This window comes from Populus alba, chromosome 6 (genome assembly GCF_005239225.2).
Source record: "Populus alba chromosome 6, ASM523922v2, whole genome shotgun sequence".
NCBI classification, from domain to species: Eukaryota; Viridiplantae; Streptophyta; class Magnoliopsida; order Malpighiales; family Salicaceae; genus Populus; species Populus alba.
The window spans coordinates 17,697,850-17,711,697 of NC_133289.1; the positions used below are offsets into that span (position 1 = coordinate 17,697,850).

The 13,848-nt window shown below is 34.6% G+C and overlaps 1 protein-coding gene across 4 annotated transcripts; it reads right to left on the reverse strand.

Annotated features, from left to right (window-relative positions):
- Positions 1-253: 253 nt before the first annotated feature.
- Positions 254-7,754, reverse strand: LOC118043758 (uncharacterized). 4 transcript variants are annotated; one of them, XM_035051824.2, is made up of 10 exons: positions 7,348-7,754; positions 6,979-7,238; positions 6,372-6,477; positions 3,464-6,114; positions 3,213-3,371; positions 2,900-3,079; positions 2,469-2,663; positions 1,773-1,871; positions 1,062-1,688; positions 254-853 (listed from the first exon to the last, which is right to left on the reverse strand). In XM_035051824.2, exons 2-10 carry the CDS (start codon positions 7,225-7,227, stop codon positions 524-526), a joined length of 4,596 nt encoding a protein of 1,531 aa, XP_034907715.1. In that variant the 5' UTR covers positions 7,228-7,238; positions 7,348-7,754; the 3' UTR covers positions 254-523. The 4 variants fall into 4 exon arrangements, with proteins under 4 accessions (XP_034907715.1, XP_034907714.1, XP_034907716.1 ...); XM_035051823.2 differs by having other exon boundaries at positions 6,979-7,241; XM_035051825.2 differs by having other exon boundaries at positions 3,464-6,108; positions 6,979-7,754.
- Between the last annotated feature and the right edge of the window lie 6,094 nt (positions 7,755-13,848).

The window sequence follows — 13,848 nt, forward strand, 5'->3', positions numbered from 1 at the left end:
AACTGAGGATGATGGTGTTAAAGGGGCGATAGAGATTGAAGATGATGATGCTAATAGGTTGCAGAATGCAGAGATTGAGATGGTAGGACTAAGATACAAGAGTAAAGCAGCAAACAGCTCATCAGGAATCTTGTAGGGATTTTGAATGCATTCAATCATTCAGTTGACTAGCATGAAGCCTTAACATACATCATTTGAAATCATTGGTTTTCTCGACAGGCAGCAGTAGAATTCACAAATCCACAGAAAGAGAGGCCAAAAAACTTATTGTATTATATATATATCACACTAAATAAATGAAAGCAATACCAGAATATGTGTGTTAATGTTGGCATAACAGAAAAAACCAACCTATTAATGGGGTGTATGAAATAAAACCCAGAGAGTAAGTAAATCATACTTCGATGGAAAAGAACACTGGAAGAGTACAAAAGAATTGCTTAATTAAATATCTATAGGAAAACCCCGCCAAACCTCTGTGTAGAAAGTAGATTATTATCTAAAGAAAAACAATATTATATATTTAGATGCCAAACCTTTGTTGCAGCCCAAGATTAAAGAAGCTGCTGTTCCCCATAAAAAACAAGGCAATAACAGCCAGCAGTGTGATAAGGGCCCACATCCATGTTTGCATCTTTCTCTTACCCTTGTTGCGTAGAGGCAGAGGCATAGATTTTGCCTTTGTTTGCTTTTGAGGCCTCTTTGCCACAGTCACAGGCTTCTCGGTTCTTTCAGACTCATTGGTTTCAGTTGGAGTTTCAGAACTAGGAGCAGACTCAACCTCATCGATATCTTTAGTATCCTCTGCTGCTGCCTTCTTTTTTTCCTTCTTCTTTGCCTTCTTCTCCTTTTCCTACATTAATGTATAGTTCCCCAGCCAATTAATTCACAAGACTGAACAGCCAACTAAATTCTAACATGCCAATATATGATGGCAGAGAAACAGGGAAAATAGCTAAAATACAAAATTTAACACACTGACAAATTTTGGCCAAATATTTGCAAGGTTGGAATGACATCGATAGTACCACACTCAATATAGGAATATTTTCGGAATTTACCTTCTCTTTCTGCTCAGCTTCCCTTTGCGCTCTTAGCGAAGCCCTGGCCTGGGCCTTTTCTGCATTTCGTTTTTTCCTCTCCATTGCCTCTTTTGCTTTGGCCTTCTCCTCCAATCTCCGTTGCTCCTTTAACATGGCTGCTTCCTTTTCCTTCCTCAAGTCCTCTATCTTCCTGGCTAACTCAACTTCCTCCTTTGTAAGCTTATTCTCTTGCCTTGATTCTTCCTCCTTCATAAGCTTATTCTCCTGTTTTCTTGATTCTTCAATCTGATCTCTTCCAGAAACAGTTGGCAAACCATTCTCCAAGGAAGCAGGGTTTGCCTGCTTTTTAGCTTTAACAGTCTGATTCTTTTTGTCCCCAAGCTTTGCTGTGGATTTTTCATCTATCCTTTGGGTCTCCACAGGTGTAACTGGCTTTTCTACTTCAAGAGCAGGAGCTGATGGTGCAACATTGTGTTTGGTCACTCTTTGACTAACAACATTTGGAATAATGGGTGGCTGTTCATCAGGGCCCAGTGCACGACCATCCAATGTCCGCAGTCTCCTTAATGTATTCCTCATGTTGGAACTCATGTACTCTTTCCGGAACTCGTCATTGTTATTCCATAATTCCATAACTCTCTCCACCTAAATTGTAGATTAATAAGTCAAAACATGGCTGAGAATAGAAAAGAAAAGGAAAAAAAGTAAAAGTAAACTGCATTTACTCACTTGGTTAGCACAATGACGTTGAAGTTCCTCTTTATCTCCCTTCAATGCCAAATTAGTTGCTGCTGTTAAATCATCTTTGTACTTGTAAAAAAATTTACTCTGCGAATTCAAGGGAAATGTAGCGTTAGTCTATTCAGATTGCGTAATTTGACTATCTTTGCTTCAGACACAAACCTAAAATTATTATTTGCAGCAGGCATTTAATAAAGGAAGTAGTTATTACAGTAGCTACCAAACCTTTCTCGCAAAAAACAAGAGGGAGAGATTTGAAGAATAAAACATATCAAACTGTGTTCCCCTATGGATAAAGCTAGTATGCAGTGGGAATAACGAAAAAGGAGGATACACCAGTGACATACAATTCAGAAGTCATAGCACATAGAACACTGTTTGCAAAAGTTTCATTGCCTCATGAACTCAGATCCTTTGTAGTTAAATTTATTCCCTAATGCTTCCTTATCTATGTTCAACCAAAAACTCAATTAAAGTCTTAATCACCTTGTGCTCGCCTACTGAGACCAACTCAATAGAAAAAATTATATCAACATTCATGACTTTATAACAGAATATTCAAGGTATTCTGCTTGTCATAAATTTTTTTCTTAAATCACCACAGCAGAATGATTCCAGTTTTATCAAAAGTTCTTAAACCTAAAAAATTCAAAATATGCACATGCAAACAATATAATAGCATACCTTTTCATATAATTGTTTCCTCAAACTCTGCAAATGCGCAAATGCTTCTTGTCGTATATCATTAGCAGCTCTATGCTGAAATAGCAATTGATTTATCTTCTCATGTTCATCATTAAATTTCTTCTTAGCATCTTCAGTGACTGCTTCAGCTTTGAGAAGGCTGTCTCTCAATACATCTGCTTCTTTCCTCAAAGACTGTATGCAAATAAACAATTCAACAAGTTAACCATGCTACTTCAATAATAAAAGACCTGTCTGTGTGACTAATAAAGTGAAGAAAAAAAACAATTGATTATTAGGTTTCTGGAACACAAATTGTCTTGGAGTCAGTATTCCACTTCCACTACAATCAGTAGAGGACAGCAGTCAACTGGTACTGCACCCAGCGGAAATGACCCTAGCTAAGCAATGACAGTAACCGCAAATAGTACCTTTAAGCGCTCTTCACTTTGATCTTTCTGATCCATAGCCTGCTGAATTTCATCCTGGCTGCCCATATTAGAAGAGAGCTGCTCTCGAATTTGCTTCAACTGCTTGATATCACGAATGAACTGCTTTTCTTCCTTCAAAGGCAGGGTTTCATGTTGTATCTTGTGTTCCATAGAGCGTATCTGTTTGCAGCCAATTAAGTGCCAAAATAGTAGCACATTTGCATGTTTCAAAAGCATTTTAGAATAACTTTTGAACTTATGTGTTAAGAAACTGGAAAAAAATATTAAAAAAACAAATATGAAACATGCATACCCGGCCATCAATTTCCTCAATTTCAAGGGCATTCCTCGTTCTGTTAATTATATATTGAACAGAATCTATTTCCTTCCGCTTGGCCTTAAGCAAGTCACGTGCAGCTTTCTCTTCTGATCTGGCATCTAGAAAGCTATCTTCATACTCTTTACGCTTGGCCTAACAGGGAAACATTTCACCAATCATGTTGACAGAAAAGAATTAAAATATTTCAGATGTATAATGGAGCATTTGCAAAAAAAAAATCTAACCTTTATTATGTGGATTTGAGCTTGAATAGCATCCCGGATTTTACTCTTCTCCTCAACTTGAAATTTAGCATCTTCAACCTTCTCTCTTAAATTTCTTTCATCAAATCTTGGAACCTTAATTATGTAGAATGGCCCTTTCCCCAGTTCAGCAACAACATATTGCTCATCAGAGGTAACAACCGCAGAGTCTTCCGAAGTAGGTTTGGGAGTTTCATTCTGACTAACCCCACCCTCAAGCTGAGACACAAGGCCATCTCTGTTTGGCACTTCTTCCCTTGCTGCAGTTGATATATTTTCAACTTCTGAGTCTGCTTGGACTTCAATTTTGGGCATGTAGCTTTCATTCCCAGTTGAATCACATTTAAAGGTTTCTCCATCTGGATTGTCAACGGAAACAGAAGTTTTGTTGCTATCACCTTCGTTCACTGTTTCTGTGACTTCAGATTCTACATCCACATTACCGATTGACAAAATCGATACTTTCTCATCAGATTCAACAGAATTGGAACTAGCCCCTATATCTAGCTTCATATCATTAGCATGGCCACTTGGTGCAACAAGGACATTCTCAACTTCAGCCTCTACTTTTGAATCATCAACAGGATGAGAATCAGCACTTTCACCTATGTTATCAACCTTGGTCTCTGTTCTTGCAATATCACATAACTTGGAATCTTCTACTGTACAAGAATCCTCAATTCTGACAATTGGTTCTGCTCCAATATCATTAATAGGAGAAACTGGGAAACTTTCACTACTTTCAACAGGTGCTTCCTCGAGAACAGCAGGGGAGGACACTTCTGTGCTGATTTCTAAGGTATGGTTTTGCTCGGGTGTATGAACAAAGTCATTAACAAGAACAGTTTGTGAAGCACTTTCCTGGCTAGTAAGCAAGCCTCCTTTTTCATGAATATCAAGGCCATTAGCATCTGGCACTTCTGATTGCACAGCATCCATAAGGATGTGACTTGTTTCATCTCCTGTTGTACCATTATCACTAGAAATTGGAAAACTCTGACCAGTTTCAGCATCAGAAGTTGCTACAAGTTCAACATTTTCAGAAGAGCTCTTAGATATATTTTGTTTGGCATCAACCAGGTCATCAACAACCTGAGTTTCTGCAGCAGTATCTTGAGCATGACCAGCAGGCAAGCCATCTCTATTTTCATCAGATGTAGGGCCTTCAGCAGATTCTGCTTCCAATTTGTCATCAGCCATGACTGGACATGGAGCTGTTTCCAGATTCTGCTTGAGGGGATCCCCAGACTCCTCCACAGAATCTTCCAGAGGAAGATCCTTGATCAATTCTGGCAGTTCCTTCACCTGGTTCAAATCCAAACTATTACAGACACCATTGATAACTGCAGCCTGAGAATCTTCAATTTCTTCTACATGGATGGCCGAGTCCAATTTGCTTTCCTCCTCTACCTTCTCCACATCATTGCTAGATTGTTTTGGCTTGAATTCAGTAACATCATCATTATTCATCAATTCCTTCAGTTTCTTCTCTTGATCTGAGGCTAGAATATTATGAGCAGCATTGCTAACTACAGCCTGAGAATCTTCAGAACCCAATTTGCTTTCCTCAACCTTCTCGTCATCATTCCTTGACTGACTGGGCTCAGATTCAGCAACATCTTCAGTGGTGATCAATTCTGCCAGGTCCCTCTGCTGATCCAAATCCAAATCGTTATGAACACCATTGATAGTTACAGCCTGAGAATCTTCATGTTCTTTTATGTCAATGGTTGAATTCAATTTGCTTTCCTCCTCAACCCTCTCCTCATCATTATTTGACCAATTTAGCTCAGATTCAGCAACATGCACACTAGTGTCTTGCGATTCCTGAGCTTCTGCCAGGTCCCTATGCTGATCCAAATCCAAATCATTATGAACACCATTGATAGCTACAGCCTGAGAATCTTCATGCTCATTTATGTCAATAGTCGAATTCAATTTGCTTTCCTCCTCAACCATCTCTTCATCATTATTTGACTGATTTAGCTCAGATTCAGCAACATGCACACATGTGTCTTGCGATTCCTGAGCTTCTGCCAGGTCCCTCTGCTGATCCAAATCCAAATCATTATGAACACCATTGATAGCTACAGCCTGAGAATCTTCATGTTCTTTTATGTCAATGGTTGAATTCAATTTGCTTTCCTCCTCAACCCTCTCCTCATCATTATTTGACCGATTTAGCTCAGATTCAGCAACATGCACACATGTGTCTTGCGATTCCTGAGCTTCTGCCAGGTCCCTCTGCTGATCCATATCCAAATCATTATGAACACCATTGATAGCTACAGCCTGAGAATCTTCATGCTCTTTTATGTCAATGGTTGAATTCAATTTGCTTTCCTCCCCAACCATCTCCTCATCATTATTTGACCGATTTAGCTCAGATTCAGCAACATGCACACATGTGTCTTGCGATTCCTGAGCTTCCGCCAGGTCCCTCTGCTGATCCAAATCCAAATCATTATGAACACCATTGATAGCTACAGCCTGAGAATCTTCATGTTCTTTTATGTCAATGGTCGAATTCAATTTGCTTTCCTCCTCAACCCTCTCCTCATCATTATTTGACCGATTTAGCTCAGATTCAGCAACGTGCACACATGTGTCTTGCGATTCCTGAGCTTCTGCCACTTTTCAGGCAGAAAGTTCAAGTAAAGAACACAAATTAGTTCGAAAGATATAAAACATCACTTCAAAGGACAAAAAAAAAGGCCCATGGCGAAAATAAAAACCTATCAAAGTGAAATGGGAACAGTTTAGTAGCAGGAGCATATGTGGATTCTAGATGTTCGAAAAAGGCATCAATTTCTTAATTGTTTTATTGCAAGTACAGTCTTTATTTATTGCTTATGGTTTAGACAATCATTTCAGGACATCGATAAGTTACCTGCATTTGAGAGTTCAGCATGATTAAGTAACTCCTTTTTGTTCCCTTCTGCATCATGATCTTCTGGTATCTCCGCCAACTTTTCCTCCCTCCCCTTCTCAACAGCCTGTTTTGAAATATAAAATATGAGTTTAAGAGAAGCATCTAGTTAATAGTAACGTAAGTTTATCAGCATATGGAAAAAAAGAGAACAAAAGGAAAGTGTAAAAGTAACAAAACAGAGCGCATCCTCATTACTCAGCCATACAGCACGGATACAAAAGGCACACTCATAGGTTACAAACCTACAATACCGCTACCTAGATACTCAGCCCAAAAACAGCTCGGGAGTTGGAATCCAAGATCCTGAATGACACCTCTGATACAGAGTAAAGAAAAGGAATGAACAGACTCGGACTCTAAATGGACGAGCCTTGAACCCCTATTCGACATGTTTGATTATTCAAAGCATCAACCTTTTTCCATTAGCAACCACATTACAATTTAAACAAAAAAAAAAAAAGAATGGCTTTACAATTAATCCAAAGAAGTCAGAAAAATCAATGAACACAGCCAAGACAGTCTAATGGACGTATAATTCGAATAATAAGAAAAGCAAAGCCCTTGCCTGAAGATCTTCTTCTTTCTCGATCGGATCGTCGTCGTCACGGAACCCAGTATTGGACTCGGATTCGACACGATCAGCCTTCAATTCTCCAACCTGATCAGCTACAGAGTCTTCGGCACAGACAGGATCAGGGCCATGATGATCATTAACCTTGCCATTCCCATTACAATCAACACGAGCGGATTCTTCAGGCTGATCCAATACAGATATCTTCTCCTCTATTTGATTCACATTCAAATCCGCCGACATTGCACCCTCTACTGCTGTTAAAATAAAATAAAAGATGAATAGACGAATCAAGTATTCAGATCAGAGAAAGAAAGAGATAGATCTCGGCCGGCGAGATATTGTTAGAGCAGAGTCAGTCACCGGAACGGTAGAGTCGGTGGTTGGAGATGGGAGCGGAAGAATGTGGAAATGGAGAAGGGAGAAAGAGAGAGCTGAGAAGCGGAGGAGTGTTTGTGCTGTGGTGGTATTTGAGAACGAGAAGAAGGATTAGATCTTAAGATTTACTATTTATTACTATGGTTATATATCTATAAATAGTAAATAAAGAGCCTAAAAATATCATTTAAATGGATCAAAACCAGCTGCGTGGCTGGCTGGGAAGAAGGCAGCCACCTCTCTCTTCTAATATAATGTTCCTCCAAGCTCAGTATCATTCTTCATTTTATTTTTTTTCACAGTTCATTAAAAAATACCCAAAAAAGCGAGGATTAAGAGGATCGATTTTGTAATTGCGAGAATTCTTGTAATTTAATCTTGATGACGACGTGATGTTAGCTTTGTACTGTCTACTGCCTGCTATATGTTAAGCAATCAATTAATCAAATCAAATGATAAAATAAAAGTTTCCAGAAGGCAAGGGCTTACGAGGGCGCCCCTCCTAATCCGAACCAAAAGAGAGGTCAACATCAAATGTACAAACGCGTGAAGGGAGGGGGAGGAGCCTCTTCTCCATTTTAGATCGTTTCTATGTGTCTGTACACGCGACCCAACAACAACCACCTGTAATTTAATAAATTTATTTTTTATATATAATTTGAATTGTTGTCATATGTAAATTTTAAAAAATAAAAATTATTATTTTAATATAAAAAATCTTTAAAAAACAATCACAATCACATTCTTAAAAGTATTCATGCGGGTCAATGACAAACATAGCGTTTCAACTTATATTTAAATAATATTATTTTATAAAAATTATTTTTAATATCAATATGATTTAAAAATATCAAAAAAAAATTAATTTTAAATAAATAATATTTTAACGGAACGCTATATTAATTTATGAATTTATCAAGGACCGAAGAAAAAACCCATGGCTGAATTAAACCTAGATGTATGGGTGGAGGGGACCATCCTCTTATCTTTTTCTCTTTATTTTGTATCGTAGCTATAGCTATAGTTATAAAATTTATTCTATTTCTTGACTCTGTTCGGATGATGCTCTGGATGAATCAATTTAGATTACCTCAAAACAATATTATTAAATTAAAGAAAAAAAAGTTTTAAAAGGAATACTTTTAAAAAAAATAAAAATAAATAAATCATACTATATCAATTTTTATCTATTTTAATATAAAGTCTAGCTCATATTAGACCGGAAATCAATGTATATTCGGGTTATTAAATTTAACATGCTGGAGACAGCCAAGCCTTTCTCTCTATGTAAATACAGTTCATTGATTAATGACAAACTTACCGAGTTAGAGCGAGATTTTAATTATGGTGGTCCAAAGGTTTTGTTTCTTTTTTTTTTTTTTTTTTTCCTTCTCTTGTGTATGATTATGACAGGTACTCTTCAATGTGGGATCCACCTCGGTAAGCACCTATTATCTCACAATTATGTGGAAAATGCACCGGTAGCTCCTTGGTGTATGTTTGGAATATATTACTATTATTTTTTTAAATATTTTTTATTTAAAAATATATTAAAATAATATTTAATTTTTAAAAATTAATTTTAATGTCACCACGTTAAAATAATCTAAAAAATCAAAAACATATTAATTTAAGTAAGAAAAAAATAAAAAAAAATCAATTTTTTTTTAAAAACATTTTTGAAATACAAAAATAAACAACCTAAGGTTTCAAACTATATATCATGAAAAAATAAATGTTTTTATTAAAAATATATTGTTATGTTTTTAGATTTATTATATAAAATAATTTTTAAAAAAATAAAAAATATATATATTATTTTAATATATTTTCGAGTAAAAACCACAAAAATTCTTCATTTAGCATTTGAATAAATTAAAGCTCGTTCTACCCACGCAAATTATACACGAGCAGTTCATTTTGCTCGTGGGGTTTGTTTTAGACAGGCTAGAAGAATTATTTTTTTATTAAAAAGAAAAAGAAAAGGAAAAGGAAAAACATTGAATCTAATCCGTGACAGCTTGTGAACGACAATCAAACGGATGCACGTTCATAGGCAGTGCTGAAAACGACATTTACCTAAGATCAGGATGGGAATCGCATGTTTACTCCATCAACCCTAAGCAGCCTCGCGATAAAAAACTGGCCGTTGAAGTGTTCAAGGAATTTCTTTGAAGGGTTCAACTTATCTGTATGCCAATGTGGCAAGTGGAAACCGACCTCTCTTAGGGTGGTCTCAGCCAGCCAGGAGGCTGAGCAAACAGTGGACACCACCTCCCCTCCCCATCTCTGATCTCTACGCATGCAAGTACAAATGGCCCATGAATTCTAGCTTTCCCTACCATAGCATTTCATCGCAGTAACAAGCTGTAAATATTCTCTCAGTTGCCTTGAAGACTTTGACAGGAGGACAACGAATAATCATATCTTATTATCTATTTATTCGAACTTCATCTTCATCGAGCACTGCATTTTACATAAGAGGTGCATTGAATGTGTCCCTCTGGCTTTCACTTCATATTCTCTCTCAAACATTCAAATCAATCAATTGATTTGGTGTCTCTCATGCTATATCCGTATAACAAAACCTTTTACGTTTTTAATGAGTGAATAAGTTTTTTTAATTTATTATAACAATACCCTCGATCTGAAGTGGTGGATTGTACCGTGTTTCATGTATTAAAAAAAAATATTTTTTTTTATTTAAATCTCTTCTTAATATAAACATTTCAAGATTCTATAGAAATCATAATGAAAAAAAGCTTAAATTATTATTTCATTTAATAGAATTAAAAATACTATATAAATGATCTAATTAATCTTAAGCACAAGTTTACTATTAATTTAGCACTAATATAACATTGTGATACTTCTTGAATTCATGAATGTTTATAAATTTTTCCAAACTTTTGCTCAAGCGGCACCACTTTTTATGTTCATATTGGTGGAATTTCCTTCTCACATGAAGATTTCACTAAAAGTGTTAATTATTCATCCTCCTCTCATTTAATTTGAATTCTAATTCTGTGAATATTGATTCTATACACAAATTAGTATACTTCGAGTTCAATAGATTGTGAAGATATATAATCCGGACGTAAATTATTTTCTTTTCTATCACGCTAGCTTCTCCTAAGTTCAATAGGATGATCCATTTGAATTTTTTTATTTCTATAACTTGGATCAAAACTTGCATGATTTGTTGAACCTATTTCAATTTCAGAGTTATTGATTCGTTCACTAATTAAGGAAGTGTTTGGGAACGCGGTGTAAACCGCGTTCCCACCAAATTTGAATTTTTTTTTCTAAAATTTAATGCGATTTGTACTTTTTAAATTGTTTTAATATGCTGATGTCAAAAATAATTTTTAAAAAATAAAAAAAATCATTGGCATGCATTTCGGCATGAAAAGTTATTTAAAAAACAACCGCTACTGCACTGCCAAACACACTCTAAATTAGATTCAGTTTGAAATTTATTTTTAATAAACTCAACATCTCTAGATTTCACAATTACATTAGAACTTGAATATAATATTTGATATGCTTTTGAATATTAAGCATAGCTAATAAAATTACCTGCTAGGATTTGGAATTCTATAAAAGACAAGGTAGCCCTAAATTCTAAGATAATTTAAGTTTGGTTTTCTTTTCTTTCATAATTCATTTGGATAAACTTTTAATTTTCTAGAAGGAATTATATTATGTTTATGACAAGTTGTCAGTAAAGCTTCCCCCACAAACTAGTACGTAACTTGGAATTTACTAACATAAAATTAAGTAAATCAATAAGTGTTCTATTATGTCTTTCCATTAAATTATTTTCTTAAGCTGCATATGAAGTACTGGTTCGATGTATGATTCCATTTTCTTCACAAAAATAAAGAAAAATTCATGGAAAAATACTTACCACCTCTATCACTCTTTAGAATTTGAATTTTCTTCCCTTTTTTGGTTTTCAACTTCTAATTTACAATTCTTAAACATTTGAAAAGCTAGGTCTTTATATTTCATTAAATAAACATTTAAATAGTCATCAATAAAAGTTCTAAAATATATATTTCCTCTCCTAGTTAATATGTCATTCAATTCACATATATCAAAATGCACAAGTTCTAATAAATTTATATTTTTTTCAACTTTAGAAAAAAGTATTTCTAGTCATCTTTGCTTGAATACAAATTTCACATGTTCTTTTATCTTTAATTTTATAAGAAATTAAATCATGCTTAACCATATATTGTAATGATCTAAAACTAACATGTGTCAAATAATCATGTCATAAAGATAAAGATAACTTGGTCATATAAACAGAAACATTAACTTTATTATAAATAATAAGTTTGAACATTTCATCAAATAAATAGCCCTAACAGAATAATTTTATCAAACTCTAAGAGCGTGTTTGGCAGTGTGGTAGCGGTTGCTTTTCAAATAGCTTTTCGTGCCGAAATACATGCAAATGATGTTTTTTCATTTTTTAAAAATCATTTTTGATATCAGCACATCAAAACAATCCAAAAAGTACAACCATAACTCAATTTTAGCAAAAAAAAAAATTTTGAATTTTGTCAAAACGCCGGTTTGGCAGCAATGCCAAACGGGCTCTAAAACAACAAATTTATAGATACAAGATTTTTTCTTATATCTAGCACTTGCAAGACATTCACCAATAACAATTTCTTTTTAGAATTGAAATTTATTTCAACACTTTATTTTCTCGTCACCTTAATTTGCTACGTTATAATTTTTTATTAGAACTCCTTGTCCATGTTTTATAACTTCATAATCTTTGAAGTAATTTTTATTGTTGTATACATGAATGGTTGCACCATAATCATACCACTAGTTATTAGACATGGTACTTGCAACCATATATATAGAGCTCATTAACCATTCCAATATATATATTTGAAACCATTGCAACCAACTCAATTTCATGTTTAAATATATTTGCATTATTGGAGTTCTAAACATTGCAAGAATCTTCTTGCTTTTGTTTCTTTCAAAAGTTGCACTCATGTTTGTAGTGCTCTTTCTTGCCATAATTGTAATAGCTCTTTCTCTCTCTTTTTTTTTCATTGTTTGGGTTGCCTAGATTTTTAAAGTTCTTTGTTGCCTTAGAAAATTTCCTCTTGTTTCTAACATTCTTATTTTGAACATTTAGATTTACTTGAACATATTCATTTTTGTTGCATATTTAGTAGTGAATTTCTTTATATGAATTATGGTTTCCTCTTCAATCCACAAGTGTTTTTGAATATTTTCAAGAGAAATTTTTTCTATTATATGTAATAACTTCTCCCTGTAATCATTCCAATTAAAAGGAAGTTTTGCAATTATTTCTTTAACTAGTAATATTTCAGGAACTTCCACTTTCAAGTCTTTAAGTTTAGAAACCAAGACTTGTAGCTCGTGGACTTGATCATAACATAGACATTATCAAAAATTTAAAATATTTTATGATAAAAAATTTATTCATACCTTGTTTTTCTGTATTGTATTCATACTCTAGTAACTTCTAGATTTCTAGATGTAAAAAGATCATAGAGATGATCTGACATATTATTGAGGATGTGCACTAGACGCGCACATGTAAAGGAGAAGCCATTGATACCAAACAAGAACCAGCAATGAAAAGGGAAATTAGCAAGAAATGGCATGGCATGATGTTCATCATGCATGATAGACAAAATACTAGAAGGCGCACAATAGCATACCAAAACGCATAAAAGAACCACCTCGTCAACCCTTTTTTCCTCCCTTTTATTCTTGAAAAGTCGGCGTCTCCGCAAGAATATCTCCTCAAGATACTTTATTTAACTATACTGTTTTTTGCATCATTTTAATAATCAAACAATAACATTATGGCCTTTGATGGCGGAATTAATGGCAGCAGTATTTTAATAATCATCCTTGACAAGTCGCAGAGAGAAAGTGTCATAATCGTCGCTGATTTGCTGTGTTGATGATAAGTATTTGGACACGGAATTCAAGCTTCGGCTTGTTTGGTCCAAACTGTATGTAGATCTGTATTCAAAGTGTACAAGGAAGAAACACGATGGGATCTAGAATGTAGTACAAGCAAGACAACACACCCACCTTGTTCCCCACGTGTAATCCTGCAACCATGTGTTCTTACTTGTTGCTTCTTGACTCTCCCTCCTTTCTCCCTCTATGTAGGACAAATTGGAAATTTAAAAGAAATGATAAATTAATATAGCACGCACTTCCTTTTGATAAATTCCTGATGCTGTGATCCAAACAACAATATATAATTGTTGATGTTGCTTTTTCAAACAACTACATTAATTAAATTAATTAAATCGAGACATTAATTTAATTAATTTGAAAAACATTTAAATCTCATAATATATAAAGCTCCAGAAATATAAACATGATAAGTTATTATGCTTTTAAAGTATAACATAATTAAATATTGTTATACACTTTTCATTACATCTACTACTCCATGAGGTGTGAAAT